General features: G+C 54.4%; 1 protein-coding gene across 2 annotated transcripts; it reads right to left on the minus strand.

The window, feature by feature from the left end:
- Positions 1-341: 341 nt before the first annotated feature.
- LOC136663018 (BTB/POZ domain-containing protein KCTD12-like) lies at positions 342-10,257 on the minus strand. Of its 2 annotated transcripts, none has more exons than XM_066639893.1 (2): positions 10,073-10,257; positions 342-2,897 (listed from the first exon to the last, which is right to left on the minus strand). In XM_066639893.1, the coding sequence occupies exons 1-2, from the start codon at positions 10,097-10,099 to the stop codon at positions 1,989-1,991; spliced, it is 936 nt and encodes a 311-aa protein (XP_066495990.1). In that variant the 5' UTR covers positions 10,100-10,257; the 3' UTR covers positions 342-1,988. The 2 variants fall into 2 exon arrangements, with proteins under 2 accessions (XP_066495990.1, XP_066495991.1); XM_066639894.1 differs by lacking the exon at positions 10,073-10,257 and adding an exon at positions 9,703-9,833.
- Positions 10,258-20,074: the final 9,817 nt, after the last annotated feature.

Genomic DNA, 20,074 nt, shown 5'->3' on the forward strand with positions numbered 1-20,074 from the left:
GCTGAGAGTTTTGTTCCCCGAGCAGCTGAAATGTTTATGAACATTCCATCACAGTATCATACCAGCTGAACTATTCAGGCTACAATATGGGTTCACTTCTACATCCTCCATCCTTACACACAATCCATTTTCAGACCACTGAAGAGTGTGAGAGCACTATGCACTTGGGGTGTTTCACATGACATGAGAAATCCCAGTGCACCATCCATGCCACACAGCTCAGCAGCTTCCTTCTTGCAAACGCAGTTGCGCTGCAGACAGAAATACAAGCATCACAATTCTGGGATGGGGGGAAGCTCTCCTTTCATCTTCTTAGATCATTAGCAAGGAGGCAAAGAGAATGTCTTTAGTTCCTTTATTACATGTGGTCCCCAAACCTGCAAAAGCATCAGCCAGCCAGTGCTCTTGGCCCATGAATATACACAGTGCAGTACTACACTTCAAATAAGGCTCTTTGAGAAAACTACCAGGGAAGTCTGAAAATGGCCTGCTTTGCCTTTTAAACTTCTGAGTCTATGTAAATAAAAAGTTGTTGGTCAGGACGGTTCAGAATGCCTTTCACGGGAGCTGCCAAAGCCAGCCTTCTGACAACTATTCACTTCTCATTGGGATAATCACTCAACACTTGGTGGCTCCTTCCTCCTACTCTACGTGAAGGAAAGATAAACAACAGACTGGACATGAAACACTCCTAAGGATCTAGTATTACATCATATGTGTGAGACTCTCTTTCCCACCCACCCCAAGGTCCCCCTACATGTATGTGCTGAGCTATGAGCACACATCAGTGCACACCCATAAAGTTCTCTTTTTACTCATTCTCAAACATAAAGACAGAACCTCAGGGCTGAACGAGCTACTGGGTGACAGCCCCAGATCTGGGAGTGCAGACCTCCTCAGGGCAGAGACCACCACGTTCCACTGAGTCCCAACTGCTGGGGGGAACTGCAAGAAAAGACTGCTTACAAGTGGGTGCCCCTTGGGGGTACCTTGTGGGGCATTGTGGAATTGGAACACTTGCCTTGATTGGCCTGTTCTAGCAGAGATCACCTGAGGGTCTTATCCTAAAAGCAGTGGGGGTGTAATTTGGAGAGGAGGAACGGCAAAGACAGGGCTGCTTAAGCCTCCCCCTGCCCACCACTTCTCCCCTGCAAACCTCACCCCAGCTGCCCTGGTAGGGGGCTTCCCAGGCATGTGTCTGCTGCAGCTGGGGGAGGCAATTTCAGGGGAAGGGGCGAGCCCTCTGTTCCTACCTGCTGTTCCTCTCCAAAACACACCTCCTACTGCCATCTCTTGGGTGCCTGGCAAAGAACTACGCATCCCAGTGCCCAAGCCCTGCATCCCATCCTGCCCTCAGAGCCTGTCAAGCCGGGAGACGTGCTACGTGGGCTTCTTGCTCACTCATGCACCTTTCAGAGCACCAGCAGTCGCACTAAGCAGCTTACGGAGGCAAATGTGAATATGTCAGTGGCAGGGAGGGAGGCTCCCTCTGCACTCTTCATCCAGCCTGACAGCAAAGCAACCTCCTGCTGCCAAACCCTCTTGCTGCAAGCATAAGCGCATCCCTCTAGGACAGGCAGTGCAAAGGGCAAGAAGCAGCCTGCAGCGCAGAAGACATCTCATTCTGTCCAGATGCCAGGTAATGTTGCATTACAGGGTAACACCTGCAAACTTCCCCACCCCACCCCCTATACACACACACACCCCATCATCTTCTTCTTCTTCTTCTTCCCCCCACACCACAGTGTCCAAGTCCATGATCCAGGAAGGGTGCAAGCTATGGTTAGCTACTGTCGGAAAGAAGGGCTGGAGGCTCTGGAACCAACACAGGGATGAGCCGGGAGGGGTCCTGTTTGGAACGGGAGGGAGGAGGGAATGCTGGAGCTGTGAGGGGTCAACAGTGTCTATGTTCTAAAGGAACAACTGCGCGGGAAGGATCACAGGAGGACTGGCGCTTTGGTGTGTTTTGGCTGGGTTTGGTCTAAGTGTCACTCACGGTAGAAAACATATTCGGTGTAAGAGGTCCAGATCTTGTCGTCCGTCTGTTCGTGGGCAAATGCACAGGTCCCCGTGGAGTTGCAGGCCACCATGTGGAAGCCGGAGTCCGCCAGCTTGTCAAAGGCCTGCTCCAGGAAGGTGAACTTGAGGTAGTACCTGGAGGTGTAGCGCTCTGGCGGCCGGTCAGGGTCCCTGCTCTCATTCAGCGTCTCCCCAAAGACCTCCTTGGCCAGCGAGGTTTTGCCGCACACCATGATCCTGGCCACCCTGCGGAATTTGGCATCTGTTTGGCTGTCTCTGCCCAGGGTGTAAGAGCCGCGGTAGCCAATGGTGATGAAGCCGGACCGTCGGAGGTCTTGCCCGGTGCCACCTCCACCGCCACCAGCCGTGAAGGCACCCCCAGGAGCGCCTGCGAGGAGAGCACTGGCTGCAGCCAAGTTGCGGGCAGTGTCCACACCAGGGGAGAGCTCCTCCGGGTCGCTCTGGCAGGGCTCGTCCCCGATGGAGTTCTGCTTGCTGATCTTTGGGGCGAGGGTCTTGACCAGCTCGGGCAGCTTGAAGTACTCAGCCTCCCTCTGAAGGCGGCCCCGTTCTGGAAAGTGTTCAGGGAGCACCAACTCCTGGTCTCTCATATAATCCAAGATGTAGCGGAACAGGAAGCCATCCCGGTCCACGAAGAACCTGCTCTTGCTGTCCCGGGCCAAGGAGTGGATGTTCTTCTGCGTGAACATCTCCCACAGCAGGGAGCCCGGGACGCTGACCAGAGTGCTGTGGCGAGTGATGTAGACCTGCCCACCCACGTTCAGCTCGACTATCTCTGGGAACACCGAGTCCTCGATGGGCTTGGCACGGCTGCCACTGTCTGCCAGGGCCATGGTGAGCTCCCTTCTCCTGCCCACCTGGAAAAGAAACAGGCACCAATACTGTGAGACCCAGTTGCAGTCTACGCACAAGCAAGCAGTCCAGATCCGAGGGCATCCAGGTCACCTCTGTGCCATGAATTTGAACAGGTTTCACACCTGTTCCGCCACCACCAGGCCCAAACTAAGCAATGCTGAGACACTGTAATGCTACAAAGGGCACCAGGATTGCAGCAGCCGCTACCTGCAAGGTAGTTCTTGCAAGGATTTCTGTCTGGGGGCCCTTTTGTATCCCAAGGCTGTATGTGGAGAAAAGGAGAGCCAGATCTTGGCTTGGATGGCCCTCAGGGCCAGCCAGGTCAACTGAAGCAGTTGTCTCAAGGAGCGTATTGTGGGGGGGCACCCATCTCTTTCCACCTACTTGCCTCCAAGGTTCCTCCACTCCCCCCCCCCCACTCCCTGGAGGGGAACACAGAGGAAGAAGAATCATGGAGGGGAAGAAAATTGGGGAAGGGGCAACCTCTGCCAGGCCACCTCAGGCATCAAGAGGTCTTGGGCCAACCCTGGAGGGGCTGTTTATATGAAGAATTAGAAACAGAAACCTGATAAAGTCAATGGAAGGGTCTGAAATTAGGGCTGATTATAGAAATTAATCGCCTCCTTCAGGCAATTAATCAAATGCGGATAAATCTGCATTCGACTAAAATAGTTCTGAGGCAAGAAACATATTCCTCTGTTTCCACATGACACACTTGTGCATTGTAGCAGACGTCCTCTTAGAAAAGGCATTCCCTCCTGTGGGGGGGGGGGGGCTGTCTTTCCCAAGACAGCAGTCTGGCAACTGCAACATTTATCAGAACTTATATTAAAGACATCTTTAAAAATCCACTGCCAGATTAATTAGCACTTTAGAGCCATTTAGTTATTTGATTTTTCTCTGTAAACTACTTTGTGAACTTTTAGTTGAAAAGCGGTATATAAATACTGTTAATAATAATAATAATAATAATAATAATAATAATAATAGCACAATTTAGTTGATCCGAAGTTTGTTCATCAATTAATCAACCTGCTTAATGGATTAAATACTGTAGCCCTGGTTATTAAGACACTCCCTTCAGCACTGAAATGCAGCTGGACTTTCAGGCTCTCACTTGCAATGGAAGGGCAAGTGCAGCCAGGAAGCTGGCTTTACACTTTCACTGCATGTTGTTGTCAAGAATGAGTACATGTTAGGCCTAGGTTGACATGTGAAGCCTGAACCAAACAAAGACAGTGTAACTGAGAAGTTGCTAGCAGTTCCCAGCTACAGGAATGTGAGTAAATAAACAAAAGGATTTGTTGTCTCTCCTTTGCTGGCCAGGAAGGACAGATAACAAGAATTACAACCCACTGGAATGTTTAGCACCTTAGCAGACAGAGAGGTGACTGATTAAGGGTGATGGAGTGCAGCTGTGGATCTTCAGTTGGGAGGGGTTAGCAACCAGACCAACGTCCAGAAGGTTCTGGTTCTCAAAGGTTCTGATTGGACAGTCTAAATAGTATGAAGTCACCTCAGTACTATTTTGGTGGTTCCAAGCTATTCTGTGAAGGCAATTGCTAGTCTGTTAAAGCTACAATCCTCATTGAATACAACTGGACTGACTTCTCTGAGTAAGCAAGTACAGTATAGGATTGTGCTGCAATAGGTTTCAAATTCAAAAATTCATTTCCAAGTGGTGCTACTGCTTAAAAAAGGAAGGGCTTGGGGGGGAAAAAAAAATCACACACACCGCTTTCCTCCCAAAAAGATATCTTGCTATTTTCAGGTGTGTTTATGCACCTGGGCAAGACTCGCAGGGCACAGCCCGACAGATGGAACTGCCCAGTCTTAACTCCCCTGGCACAGCATGTCCTTGCTGCCGAAACTGCTGCAGTCGCTGACCCAGGGGCTCTGCTTTCCGGCTGACTCAGAACAGGGCTTGCAGCAGGCAGCTCCACTCAAAAGCAAGCCCGCTGTAGTCGCAATGGGCAGGAGAGGTTGATGTCATGCAACCAACCCCAGCTCCTTTGCCAGCTGGGCAGTGGCCAGCCTGAGGGCGCGTCTCAGCCATTCCCTGTCCCTGGTAGGAGGAACAGGACCCCTCCCCTGCATCTCCCTGCTACCTGCACGTTTTTGTGCCACTGACCAATTGGGACAGAATCTCCAGCCTGGCAGGGATCGTGCCATCTGAGCATATCTGGGGGAACTTATTTGTTTCCAGAACATCAAAAGCTGACTGGTTAACTAAACTAAACAGGATCCACCTGAAACAGAGAGTCTCATGGTAGGAAAGGCAAACCAATGTAGAGGAGCAGGAGGAGGAGCTTTCGTGGACTACAACAGGGCTGTTTGTCCTGAAGGTGCTTTGCTGCAACAGGCAACCAAGGACCCCCTTCTGGAGAAGCCCCCCAAGACACACATCCCTCTCAGGGAGCACAGTGAGAATCTGTGGCTGACGCAGGCCAGGATGGGCACCCTGCGTTGCAGCCAGACCTGTAGGAAGGATGCTGGCAGAGCGATGCCAACAGTGCAGCTACGGTGGTGCAGCCTCCACCTCCAGCTTCCACTATAAGCCAACACATGTAGCTGCACAATTGCACAAGTGCAGCAGGCACACCACAGGCCTGCCTGAAAATAAACTAGCAGGAGGAAGCTTCTCTATTCTACGCACAGTGGTGTAAGCGTGTGGAACCAAACCATCAATGACCCTGAAAAGTCTTCCACTGGCCTTTTCTACAGCACCCATGGCAGGAGCCTGCAGGGGTGGCTGCATCACAAAGCAGCATCAAACAGTGATGGAAGCAGACTCTCCACGCATTCCAGGCCTGCATTCTCCGCCTGAGTACACACAAACTCACACACAAGCTCCACAGCTGGCCTCTGCAGAACCAACGCAGCAGCCCAGGATTGGCTGCTATTCCGGGTCCCATTCACAAAGACTGCTGCCAAGTGCAGAGCTCCGGGCACAGCCACAATAATCCCGGCTGAGGCTCCAGCGGGAAGCACAACACAGCTGTGGCCAGCGGGCTGGCGCCTGGGGAAGGAGAGCAGCTTGGCCTCCTCTGCTGAGCAGCTCTTTCTTCTTGGGACGGGGAGAGAGGCTGGAGCTCATCTCCCCTCCTCCTATTTTGGCAACATGAGAGGAAGAAACCTCCTCAGCTGCCAAAAGCATTTCCAGGGACAGAGCTCAGCGCTGGAACTTGGGCAGTAAGAATCAAGAAACGTGCCTCTGAGCATGTGCAGAGCTCTCAGCCCCTGTGGCTGGAAAACAAACACTCAAGGGGACATCCAGACCCAGAACTGGGCTTCTTTGAAGTGCAGGTCTCTGTCACACCCAAGTGGTCAAAGGCACCAAGCTTTGCCAGGCGCTGGAGCTGACTCACCACTGAATATCAGGCACTACACCAAATGCCAACACTTGGCATTTATCTGTGCAAAGCGCTGCACAGTTCTTGTTTCAATCCTTCCAGCAACCTTGCAACATCCCCACTTTGGAGACAGGGGAGCTCAAAGACTGTGGCTGTTCTCATGAAGACAGCATGGAGGGAAGGCTCAGGCCAGGGTTGCCCTGCTCAGTGCCTTCCAGCACAACTCTATCTCTGTTTCCTCAGAAACAAGTCTGCTAGTGTTCGGTGGGGCTTGCTCCTAGGTAAAAATGGCAGCTGAAGTCTCGCAATCACTGAGCCACACCAACTTCTGGGGCGGGGGGGGGAAGGTCCCCAGCTTCTCCTCTCCAGCTGACTGAGGATGCAGCAGAGGGGAAGAGACTGCAACCACCAAACTCAAAAGAGGAAGTTGGGGCGCACTCTGCTTGGGTGGAATGAGGTCAGCAGCAAAGTCAGAGGTTGGGAAAATGGCATCCTGAGGGCTTATTCCTTAAAATCTGCCACTCATTTGCTGACCTGGCTTTTTAGATTCCACTTCCGAAAAGGCTTGGGGGGAAGAAGCAATGCCAGTAAAGGGAAACCTTACTAGTTCACACAGGATGTGTCACCTGTGCACTGATATCCATGAGTGGCTTGTACAGCCTGTGTGTGCCAGCACACTCTGCCAGTTCAGGTGTGATGCTCACACAAAGGTCAGCTGTGCAGAGAGCATGTTCCTTGCCCTTCGCTGCGTCCCTCTTTAGTGCATGGGCCAGGAAGAGAAAAGTTCCGTTTCTTCCCGCCCAGCCTTTAATTGAGACACCCCTTGTCTGGTCTCAGCCTGAGGCAAGTGATGTGCTGCGTGGCCTCTCACTTCTGGGCGCACACTCTCGAACTCAAGACTTGGGGCTCCTGCCATGATGTATATCTTAGAGGTTGGATGGGAGCCTCTTGGAGAGCCCTGACTAGTGGAAAAGTTATGAGCAAGGCAACCCAGAAGACAGTTTGCAGAGCTAGCTAGGATTTATGAGGCAGCCCCTCCCCTGCGCACCATGCAACAGCCCTGCTCTCTCACACCACTGAGAATTAAAAGACCATTCAGTCCTGCCTAATGGAAGAATCCTGTATGGCCAGAAGCGTGCTGAGTCCTTCCCAGGCCCAACACAAAATATCACGTACTCTTTTTCATATGCAGCACTCAGAAGTCCAGAGCCTGCTGCCTGCTTTCCTGGTCTTGCCTGCCTACAAATTCCTGCTTCTCCGAATCTTCTGTGGGTCCTGCAACTATAGCTCCCTCCCCCCATCCTCAGTCAGTACCAATTTGTGCAAAGTGAACCCTCACTGGCGAGGATCCAGGGAAGCAGGGAACTGCACCCAAGGATTTTGTGAAAAGCACTCCCACTCCCTGCAAGCCTGCAAACCACTGTGGAAATGGACAGCCCAGCTGGCCTTCTGGCACCAGTGCCTGGACTGCCCCATTCACCTATAAAGTGGGGGGTGGTGTTACCAGAAATGAAGCAGGCAGATGCGAACCAAATGTTCCCTCTCTTGTCTCCCTTTGTGCCCCCCCCAGGAGATTCTCTCACCTCCCCCAGTTCAGGTTCTGTATTGCAACTGGGTAAAAGTGTTCCAAACAATGTTGCACAGCAGGATGGAGGCTGCTGGAGGTTTTGCTCTCCTCACCCCAGCCTGGATTTCAGGACAGGCACCCCAGACTCAGGGAGCGGCCTTTGGGGGCTCTGGGCTTTTCAGATATTCTTCAAAGAAAAGGCTGCTCTAAGATGAGGGGAAGTAAACTGGTTCCTTTCTGCTTAGGCAGAGCAGGAGCAAAAATAGATCTGCGGAACCATCTGTGCAAACTTGCCAACTTCTGTGACAGCAATAATTCACACATGTAAACCATGCACTCAAGTTGTGGCGGGGTGTGAAAGCAAGGGCTTCAAAAGCTGAATTGTGGGGGGGGGGGGCTCCTGGCCTGGGCCACCCAATGGCATAGCTAGAGGGGGTGCAAAGCACTAAGTTTTGCAGGGAGCCTCACCGTGGCCTGCAAGCCGCGCCTCCCCTTTGGAGCCATTCTGGGCCATTCCAGGCCTCTGTTTAGTGCCCACTGTCCAGCATGGCTCTGAAGGGGAGGGGCAGCTTGCAGGCCACGGTGAGGCTCCCTGCAAAACTTAGTGCTTTATACCCCCTCTAGCTATGCCACTGGTCCACAGCCCCTTGGGTGTGCTGAGTGGTTCTCTGGCCCCCAGCCCTAGTCTCTCAGGGTGACCAAATGTCCTCTGTTTCCAGGACAGGTCCTCTTTTCTAGCCTTGCATCCTGAAAAAGAACTTAGATGTCCTCCTTTTCCCTGTGAGCAGGCAGCACAGAGCCTTCTTGGAATTAATATGTTATATGCAATATAGTTTTAAATTTAATAATAAGTAATAGAGTGTTTAAATTAATCCATGAAATCCATATGTGAGCGTTTTTAGCTTTAATTCTGCCAAGTCCTATATTTTCCTGGATGCCCTACATTTTGGGGTGCCTGATCCTCTTTGGAGGTCATGACATCTGGTCACCGTGTGGTCACCGGACTGCGGCTGGATGTCCCTGTCCCAAACCTGTCGGGTCCCTGGGCCTGCATCACAGTGGCAAAGAGGATGGCATGTTTTGGGGGGGTCAGGTGGACACCAGAAGCAGGAGAGGCTCTTCCCCCCACTACTGTTGTGGTGCCTTCGGACACCAAAGCCTGGGAAGGACAGAGCCGCTCTGGCCAGGAACCAAAGGGCCTGATCCCGGTTCCAGGGCTGGTCTGCTGAAGGGCAGGCGGCACCTCTGGGCCCGGCCAGGGATGGAGCCTCCCCGGACACTCAGGAGGGACCCCACAGGCACCCCCAAGGCCTGCAGGCCCTTCTGGGCCCCTCCTGAGTCCTGACCTTTCCAGTGGGGGGGGGGCGGACACGCACCGGCACCCAGGGCTGCGAAACAGCCCTCTCCGCAGGGGAGCTTCGGGTGGGCTGAGGGAAGCTGCCTGCCTCCTGCTGCTGGGCTGGGCTCCTCCGGACTCCGCAGCTCTCCAGGCTTCGGGGGCCGCCCTCTGCTGCTCCGGCCGGCCAGGAGGCGCTGCCTGCCGAGCCCAGCAGGGGCGGCTCCAGCTCCGGACTGCCGCAGCCCCCCTTCCCTGGCCGCGATCCCCAAGCGCGGGGAGCCCCGCGCCTGCGAGGAGGGGCACGCTGGCTGGGCGCCCCTGCAGCCGGGGTAGAGACGGGCACGGGAGCCGCTCTCGCGGACTCCTCCTGCCACGTGGGCAGCCCGCAGCGGGGGCCGCGGCTTCACGTGTCGCCCTCCGGACGCGCCTGCTCGTCGGGACGGGGCTCCGCGCTCCCTTCCGGCCGCGTGGGAGGCAGCTCCGCGCGGGGCCGGGGCGCCCCGTCCTCCCTCCCGGCTGAGAGCCGCGGCCCGCGCCGCCCCCCGCACCTTTCCGGCGGCTCCGCAGCGACGACGCTCCCCCGGCAGGCGCGCTCAGCCTCCGGCCGCCGGGCACGGGCAGCTCTGGCCGCAGCCGGGCGCATGCGGCGTCGCCTGCTCCTGGACGGCGCCTCCCGCTCCGCCGCTGCCCTTCTGGGCGCCGCGCCCGCCCGCCGCCTCTTAAGCCGGACGCAGCAGGCCCGCCCCGCGCGCTGACGACACGCCCGGCCCGCCCCGCGCTCCGGACGACCCCCGCCGGCCCCACCGAGCGTTCCCCGCACGTGTGAACGCAGCAGCCGCGGGAGAGCGCGCCTCCGAAGACGCGGCGCAGCACCTTGGAAAGGGCCCCGTCGCCAGGCCGCAGTGCTTCCACACTTACCCGGCAGTAAGGCCCGTTGACTGTCATGGGACTTACTTCTGAGTAGACGTGCACTGCCCTGCCTGGAAGGGTCTGCCGAGGTCTCTCCCATCACCTGCTCGATGATCCTTGGCTGGGGGGATCGGGGCCAGCGCCATCCCCAGAAGCGGGCCGCCCACTCCGAGGCGACTCAAGCAGCGCATCCTCCGCGTTCTGGCCACGTGTTGGTCATGTTATCTGCCGCCCCAGTTGCCCCACCCAAGGGACGGCTCTGGTGCCAGCTGGATACAGAGATAGCCGCCGGTGGTGTAGCTGGAAGGGGGCGGAGCACCCAGTCTGGCAGGGAGCCTCAGCGCAGCGGGCAAGCGGCCCCTCCCTTTGGAGCCCTACGCCTCTGTTCCCCCCCCCCGCTGGGAATGACTCCGAAGGGAGGGGCCACTTGCCCACCGCGCTGAGGCTCCCTGCCAGACTGGGTGCTCCACCCCCTCCAGCTACACCACCAGTAGCCACTTTGGCCACTGCTGCTCCACTGGGCACTGGGAAGTACAGCATAGGTTTCAGCTGAGTAGTGGATCCTCAGGCCACCCTGGCAAGGCCTTGCTGGGAGCCTTTCCCTTCTATACCAGGCCCAGAGCTGCTTTGTATCTCTGCCATCCTATCCCAGCAGGCTGGCAATCTGTTGCCTCCAAATTTGCCATCTGCATGTCCTTATCCAGGGTCCTCTCATGGCTTCTCCTCGTGAGGGCTCATTGTGTTCATCACAAGGAAATCTGCAGCCCAAGCAAGCCTGCGCCCCTGACCACAAGTGTGACTTTGAATCACCCGCCTGCTTCCCTGGGCTGCTCCACACTGTGCTTTGGAATGGAGGCAGTTCAGACATTCTGTCAGGGAGCTGAGTGACATCTGAGCATAACTGCACCAGTCCTCGCTCTCTCTCCATGCAGATCTATCGGAGTCCAGTCTACAGGAAGTTCAGGCCTCCACGTCTCCACCACAAGCTACACCAGGACATGCCTGGAGTGTTCTGGCTTGCCCTCCCAGTGAAGAAGACTTGAATGTGCCCTTAAGGCTCTCCGAATGTCAGTCTCCCTCAGGATTGTGCCAGAGATCTGAGAACTGGCCAAAGGCTTTGCGCAAACCGATAGGAAAGATGTCGTTTCCTCCCTTGGGTGATGTTTCTGCAGAAGGCGACCAGAAAGGTAATCCTAATCCAGGTTGAACTGAGCACAGTGAGGAGCAGGAAAGAAATCTGGAGCTCAGGAACAGCTGCTCAGGAGATGGCCCAGAACTGTGGAAGAAATGGACACAGGCCCCTGCTGGATGGTGTCCGAAAGGGTTCAGCAGGATGGAAGGCAAGGAAGGTGGGTGACCTTTTCTGTGTGGTGATCTGATAGGTGGGGTAAGCAGCAGAACCAGAAGGGCCCACAGCTCCACAACAGAGCATGTGTGGTGCATGCCTAACATACAGTGTCCCGTTGAAGCACCTGTGGCAATGTGGTGGAGGGAGGAGCCCCGGGGCTCCGTTTTCCAGATCTGCTCTATGCAGGGGCCAAGATCAGAAGATCCTGAGGACAAAACCAGGCAGAGGAAGTCTGTCTGTGGAACCCTCCCTCCCAGTTATGTGGGGAATCCCCCAGTGGACAAGCACATGCCAGGCAAGCAGATGGACTGACCAGGGTCTGTCATCCTGGCTGAACTCAGATGAGGACAGCTGCAAATCCCCCCCCCATGACCTGCCTGCTTGATCCTGTGCTCTTTCTTCCTTGGTGCTCAAGGGTGCCTCTTTCCTGTGGATCCTTTTGCTGTTGACACTTCCCTTAAGGGAAATAGATGGGGGGGAAGGGGGGTTCAATCACCACAGCCTCTTCACTGGCCATAGTGGGGAAGAAACTTTGCAGGAGATATTGTACCTCTACAAGATCAGATGAAGACCATACAGGACTGGACTTCTTGGGTTGACAAGACAAAGATTAGATGAATGAGTGCCGGAGTTGGGGAGGGTGCCCCAGGTCGGGGAATGAGGTCTGGGTGGGGGGAGCTGCTTGAAAAGTAGGTCTGCATACCCCATCAGCCAGCATGATTGCAACTTGGTTTCATAGCTCGGTCTGTGTTCAGACTCCCTGGCCGGTGGCAGCACATCCATGTGGCGCCACAGAAGAGAGAGGAAGATGCGCACCCAACCCCTCAACACCCCTGCATGCACTTTGTCCCTCCCTCAACCTGTAACATCTGCTGCCTCGGTCCTTTTAAGGGCTTGCTGTCTCTGAACCCAGGAGCAGCCAAGAGCATTTGACAGCTCCACTGCTGGGGAAGTTATTAATCCTCCCTTGCTCAGGAATGCAGATGGCTTCCAGGAGGGGGGGGGGGGGGAGAGAGAGAGAGAAAGAGAGAGAGTCCACTCCCTGCACACACTCTGCCCCAACTGTCAGTTCCTGCTGAGGAACCCCCTGGAAGCCAGGTGCACTCTGCAGCAAGCTCAGAGGCAGCGAGGCAGGGACCAGGTAGGAAAGATTGCCTCTGAACTTCCTCATTGGATTTCCTTATTCCTTGCAATGCCAGCAATCTGGAATGCCCTTTACAGTGGTCCAGTGTTGAAGTCACTAAGGCATGGACTACCGTGGCCAGGTCCAATTGGCTCAAGTACAGTCTCAGTTGACACACCAGCAGAAGCTGAGCAAAAAACACTTCTAGTCACTGCTGCCACCTGGTACTCCAGAGAGAGCTGAAAGTCCAGAAGCACTCGCAGACTCCACACCCTTAAGAACATAAGAAGAGCCCCGCTGGCCCATCTGGTCCAGCTTCCTGTATCTCACTGTACCCCACCAGATGCCCCAGGGAGCACACAAGACAACAAGAGACCTGCATCCTGCTACCCTCCCTTGCACCTGGCATTCTGACATAGCCCATTTCTAAAATCAGGAGGTTGCACATACACTTCATGGCTTGTAACCCATAATGGACTTTTCCTCCAGAAATTGTCCAGTCCAGGGCAAAGGCATAAAGGCATCCAGGCCAGTTGCCATCACCACATCCTGTGGCAAGGAGTTCCACAGACTAATTACACACTAGGTATTTTCTTTTGCCAACATTCAATTTTAGTAGATGTCCCCTGGTTCTGGTGTTTCGTGAGAAGAAAAAGAACATCCCTCTATCCATCCCCTGCACAATTTTGTATGTCTCAATCATGTCCCCCCTCAGGTACTGTTTTTCTAGACCAGCCATTTTCAACCACTGTGCTGTGGCACACTAGTGTGCCGTGAATGGTCCCCTGGTGTGCCGCGGGAGTTTGGTGGAGGGTCATTTATTAATAGGACCATTGGGGATATGAGTCCCCCACCATCAGCAAGGTGTGCTTTGTCAATTGTCCGAAAACTGATGGTGTGCCTTGACAATTTTAGTACCTTGTCAGTGTGCCATGACACAAAAAAGGTTGAAAATCACTGTTCTAGACCGAAGAGCCCCAAATGCTATCGCCTTTCCTCATCAGTGGCACCCATTCTTGCAGGGGGGTTTAGAGTGCGTGGGAGTGAGAAGGCAAATCAAGACAGCAAGAATGTGTGGACCCTTGTGGAGGAGCAGCTCTGAGAAGACCACCATCCCACCCCCTCATCTCAGCAGAAATGGTCAGCAGGATTTTGACTGTGTGGACAGGCTCCAGGCTCTTGGAGGCAGAGAAAGGGCTTCTGGGGAGCAGGACAGTCTTCTGACAGCAAATTTGAGCAGGCAGAAGACAGGCAAGTCCTTTGACTAGACGAGAGGCTTCCTTTGCAGGCTGCTCAATGCGGGTGCCATGAAAGAGCTGTGACCAGGGGTCACCCCATCTCTCAGTTTGTGGCCCACATATCTCTGGAGCTATAAGGCAAGGGAGCAAGATTTGTGCCTTCCCCCAAAATGAGGGAGGGGTGAAGATAATATGGTGTTCTGCAAAAGACTTTAGAACCCCTCCTGAAGGGGAAGGCGCTGCTCAGGAGCAGGGGGAGGATCCCACTACAGCAGCCTGGCACCCTCTAGTGGGAGCTGGGGCCCTGGCAGTTTGGAGTGCTGCCAGCCCTTTCCAAATAGCTCTTGCTCTGGAGTCCCACATCGGCCTTCTGCAGTGGCGCTGTCAGCTCAGGGCCACTGCGGGAGGAACATCAATCTCTCCTGACTGCATGGATGCATCTGGAGGTCTCCATCTTGTCTTCACAATGCAGCCTTTTTGCAGTCATTGAAAACTGGGTGCTGCCCCATCCTTTGCATGGGCAGCAAGGGAAAGCCTGGAGTCCTGTTTGTGGAAAGTTTCTTGAATTTTGGAGCATGTTCAGAGCAGGGTGGGCCTTGGGAGCTGTGGGATCCAGTGCAAAACATTTTGTCCTCGCTCCCACCCCATGAGGCCCTTCTAGTCACCAGGATGAGTGGCGGCAGCAAGGCACCCAGCATCAGCATCACCGCTAACCGCTTCCAGGGGCCCGATCTCAAGCCAGTTGGGCCCAGGGACAGGGGGGAGGGAAGGCCAACCAGTGGCGATGCCCCACCCACCGCACTCTCCTCACGATGCCTTGACCTGGAAGATTCCATGCTGGAGCATCAGCTATAGAGCAAGGTGCTGGCTGTGGGTGCCTGCTAGCTACTCCAGTGTGGGGCCTGTCCAGGAGCAGGGCCCAGTTTGGTCAAACTGGCCTAAGGCTGGCCGTGGTCCAGAGGCTCCATCGTTCTAGAACTTGGTGGGCAGAGATCAGCCCTTTGGGATCAGCCGGCTGAATATTTGCAGGGCTTGGTGCTGCAGTCTAGGTGGGCCCCCTCGAAATGCAGAAGCTGCTTCTCAGGCCTGCAGGCATCTCCCCCCCCCCCCCCCCGCCCATGACTCACACCAGCCCCTTTTCACCAGAGATGCTGCCAGCCAGGGCTTGAACCTCCTGCACACAGGCAAGCACTCCGTTGCCGGGTTTTATGCCCCCTCACTCAAGATGTAGGTGCAGTGAATTATTTACCAATAGTCGCCTTTCAGTGCTTTCCTCCCTAAACAAAGCAAGTGTCAGTGAAAGCATCAGTTGAAGTCAAAAGTAAAACGGATCCAGCAGCAAAAGAGAGAATAAATATACGGGCTGCCATCACGTCCTTGGCAGCAACTCCACAACCCAGGGAAGCCCAGGCTGGAGCTGTTGGTCTTCGAGGAGGGATCTCAACACACACACCAGCACCTGGATCTTTGTGTGTTGCTGGGCCTGTTTCTTCCGGGGGGGGGGGATTGATAGCTGCTTGCGGAAGAGCTGGAGGCAGCCGCCCCTTCTCTCTGATTTACCAGCTCAATTGAGAGCAGGTTAGCAGAGCACGATGGAGAGTCTTTATAAAAAATGCAGGAGAGGGAAGCAGGACGGGAGGACAGCGAGAAGATTATGTGGAGTGAATTATCTGGGGCATGTAAAAGAATCATCAGCCCAGCACAAATGCTGAGAGGAAAACATGGCAGGGGGAGCTATCCCTCGGTAGCGGCTGCAGCCCACATGACCAGCCACCTTCTGCAGCTCCCAGTGACTTCAGTGGCCTCTCAGCAAAACTGCCTCCGTCACAGCCAGCTTTTATACAGCATGCAGTGCCCTGAGCCCACTTCCTCCTTGGCCTGGGCAACTCTTCAGCCCTGGAGGCAGGCTGGGATGGCACTTTCTATCTGATGGCCAGTGGGCACGGCCTGGCATGAGGGTTGCTCTTTGACCCCCTTTGTAACTCCTGCCTTGGAAGCCCCCTGCAAGCACCAGGCTGCCTTGTCAGTGGAGAAGGGAGCCTTCGGGAGACAAGGACAGTAGCCAGGATGCTTCCAGTCCGCAGGCGGTGCCAGCCCTGAGCTGCCAGGTCTTGCAGCAGTGGCATTCAGAGGCTGCTCCTGATTCCGACCTGCCTGGTGTGTTTGTGCTTTCCAGACACGCCACCCCTCGAGGAGATGCCTCTTTCTACTACTATGGAAGCCGGGGGTTGGCCGTTCCCTCGGGGATCCCTTCAACTTACTGTGTGTCAGAAGAAATCAGGTCACCGTGTCTTGCTTCCTGCTCGCTCAAGGAAGACACTCCATGCCGGCTGCTTCTTGGGGACCTGCTGGCTGCCAGGCACGCCACCTGCTCCATCACCACCACACTCACAGCGTGCTCCAGGAAGCGGGACACACCCCAGCTAAGGAGGCTCCCAGGACGTGCCTGTGCTCCTGAATCCCACCGATTCCAACACAGGAATCCAACAGACACAACCTGTGAATGCCAGTCTTCACACAATATACGCAGGCATTTTCTGAGATCCCAGGAAATTGGGGGGGCCCTCCTTTGGCTCCTGGGCCCCCCTTTTGACTCTGGACATAGGAACAGTGTGTCCCCTGCACTCGCCTCTCGTGGGCACTGGCAGGGAGCACTGTGGGTGGGAGACCTCTTGGAAGTCAACATCAGCAGCTTGGAGGATAAGCAAACAAATACGTGTAAGGGGCGCAATCTGCACCCCTGCCAGCATCACAGTTATCTCAGGAACCTGCCTGGCATTTGGCATCCAGGCACCTTTTACTGCAGGATGCCTTTCAGACAGGCCCTTTATCCCCAGGCCTGACTGTCTCTGACCACAATACAGTAGCTGGGCCTCTTCACCCCTCTTCAGTCCACCTGCATGACCTTCACCTCCCTCTGTGGTCTCTCCCTTGTGTCAGTACTTAGATTGGAACTCCCTCAGGGCAGGGACCTGGCTTCTCATACCTTGTAAGGGGCCCTAACCCTGGATTGCCCTGAAGAAATGATTCAATAATAAATGTCACGATGTGGAAGTATAAAGAGCAGCAGGAGAAGCCCCAGCTGTGCATGGCAAGATTACCCTTGTAACGCTTTAGAATACAAATGCCAGCTGCCTGCCTGCCAGCCTGGAAGGGCCCCAGAATCCCACCCTGGCCCTTTGAGGCATCAAACATAGGCACCCCCAGAGCCATCCTTTGCTCACAGCCTAGCCCAGGCTGAGCCTCTGAACTACCTCCAGGATGGGGGTGGAAGCCCTGAGATTGGAGTCCCCTCTATTCCTGAGCCTGGACTCATCGCATGAGCACAGAGAACAAGAGCCTTGTGCCAAGAGGGGAGTGATTTACTAGAGGAAGGCACATTAAATCTTGCTCTGGGCCTTGCAGCAGCTGGAGCCCTGCTCCCCGGCAGTAAATCCTTCTGGCTTCATGCATTCCTGCTGCATGGGGTGATCACAGCTGCAAGTCATTCACACTCCACCATGCGAGTCAGCTAAAGACCTCACTTGTCTGTGCAGAGCAGTTCGAGGACTCTGACTGCCTTCAATCACATGCTCTGGTTCACCCAACCAGCCCCCCCACACACACCCACTGTGTGGGTTTCAGGCAAAGACCTTCAAATCTGGTCACATGGGGAGACCTCTGCTTTTCCCCCACATGATGTTTGTTCCATTACAGCCACTGGCTGACTGTTCATTCCTTTCACAGGAAGGCTACTGGTCCTTAGCCCAGAACGGTCAAAAGGTGGGAACCCTTGTCATGGATATGTACAGTTCAGGCCTAGTAGCACTGCAAGGCCTGAACCAAGCTAAAACAGTAACACAGAAGTGGCTTGCATTTCCTGGCTGCTAGGATTTACATCTCAATGGATGGTGATTATGTAGCACCTAGGAGCCAGAAAGATGTCCATCAAGGATGGAATGCAGCTGTAGATCTCCAAGGGGGAGGGAAGAGCTGAGAGGGGGAGCTACCAGTCCCACTTCCGGAGGAAAGGGTCTTTGTTCCTGGTCTCTGGGTGAGAGAGGTGGTGGGTGCACATCCTGCCCCGCCAGGACCATGTGGCCAGAAGTAACTGACCTGAGGATCTACAAAAGAAGCTGACCCAGGTGAGGGTTAGAGAATAATAGAGTTAGCAAGTTAGCTTTGTTGTTTTATGCTGATATTTCCTAGAAGTTTTTATGCCTCTAGCATTTGCTGCCTTTTGTAACCTTTTTGTAACCTTATGTATTTAATAAAGTAGAAAATCTTTTTACCATGTTGGTTCATTGTCTGTTGGGGACAAAGGTTCAGAATCCTGCCTAGCTGTTCAGCAAGCTACCAAAAATCCTCATTGTGGACTAGAAACTTGAGGACTGAGACTTTAAGTAAAGAAAGTGCTCAGTGCCTACAAGGGATATAGTTAAGCCTAAAGGGTCTTGGTTTCCCTGGACTGAGGCACTGGCTCTTACAGGGTGGTGGCAGTACTACAGACCAGGGATCTTTGAGAGCTCTAGGGTTCAGAACCAACAACTCTGAGCACCCAAAACCCTGGGAGTGAGACCCAAGTGTACGACAACCCTGGGGCGGGGGGGGGGGGACGGACTGATGGCTCGCCATCTGCTGGTATAGTTTTCAATAAGGGAACTATAACAAAATGCCACCCCTTTCAGTGCGTTGCTCTTAGCGCTTCTGTCAGGGGAACGTTCAAAATACATGGTTGCCACAACAGTGAGTGGAACGAGGGTCGGGGTTGCAGATCAACCTTCAACAGGGTCAGATTCAGCCAAAGCCTGGTCAGTGCTGGCTGGGTCCCAGAACAGGAACATGCTAAGTTTTGACAAGAAGCAGGGGCCTTTGAGCATGTTCGGAGAGCTTTTCCACTCAACAACCAGCCTTTGCACACCTGATACAAGGAGAGAGATCCCAGGTCAGAAGAAGTCACTCCCGAGGATGACATTTCACCAGCTGCCTGTGCAGGTCATGGAGGAAGGCCGGACATGGTCTCTTTCTGGTGAAAAACAGAGCCCTGGCCCTGCGGAAGAGAGTGTGGCCTGTTCAGTTCAGCCCAAAATAAGATTGCAGGATGATCCTCGTCTGCAGGATGACAAAGTCGTGATGGCCTCAGGCTTCACTTAGCAGATGGTCTGCTGGACTTTGGTGATTAGGTCCGTGATAGATGCCTTCGTGAGTGCCAGAGCAATAGCTGGTGCCCTGTTACCTGGATCTTGGCCTCTACTGGAAAACTTCATAAGGCAAGGAGCTCTTCAACATGCTGCCAGGAGGGCAGTCCAGCAGAAAAGGCACCAGCTGCCCAGAATTCAAGGTAAAACTTGGCTGGGAGCTGATCAGTTGTGCTAGGGCAACGGCCTGGTCCTCCCAGCAAGTAACCTCATGGCCGTATTTTGCGCTGACTGGAGATTCTGAGCTGTTCTCAAGGGCAGCCCCATGTATGGCACATTGCAGTAATCCAATCAGGGCGCCACTTCCAGAGCAGGAATAACCGTGGCTAGGCTCCCTCCATCTTGGAATGGCCAGAGTGACACATTCAAGGTAGTCTTTTATCATACTGCCTTTTGGAACACCTGAGCTCAGTTGGCCTCCTCTGGCCAAAGGCAGACCCTGAGATCTTAGGAAAAGCCAGCCCAACTGTGCATGTTCCTCCCACCACACACACCCCTCCACTCTGTGGAACTGGGAAGTCTTTGACAGCCAATTCCCTCAATGAAAGCGATATAAATATTGATGAAACAGTGACCACGCAGCCCCTTTCCATGACAGCTCCCTGCAAGGGGTCCTGTAAAACGTGTCCACTGGCTCTAAATCCCACTCAGATGACTCCCGCCCCAGCTGTTCCAGGGGCTGCTTCCCAGGCCATAAAGTAATCCTGGGGCATGATGTTTAGACAAGGTGCTGTAAAATGCCAGCGAATGGCATCAATTGCTCTCCAGCCCAACCATGTTGCTGTTTTTATTGGTCTTGATAACAATGTGTGGGCTTCAAACCTCCCCAAAGACACTTTAATGCAGAGTTGGTTGCGGCAGCAGCAGCCAACTGCTCATTAAGAGGCAGTCCTGGCAGAACTATCCAGAATCTCCATGGCTGAGCTGCAGCAGTCGGTCTTGCAGCAGAGCTCTCTGTGTTCCCTGGGATGAGCCCGAAAAGTGATGCATTTCAGAGGCCTGATAACAAACTCCAGCCATTGGCTGAATTGCTGTGATGTCACAGGATCACCGCTGGGAAAGGGTGCAGACCAGGGAGGATTCACACACAGTGCAGTATTGATATCAGAAGTAGAGCTTTTGTTA

The sequence above is a fragment of the Tiliqua scincoides genome, chromosome 12 (assembly GCF_035046505.1).
Source record: "Tiliqua scincoides isolate rTilSci1 chromosome 12, rTilSci1.hap2, whole genome shotgun sequence".
Classification (NCBI taxonomy): Eukaryota; Metazoa; Chordata; class Lepidosauria; order Squamata; family Scincidae; genus Tiliqua; species Tiliqua scincoides.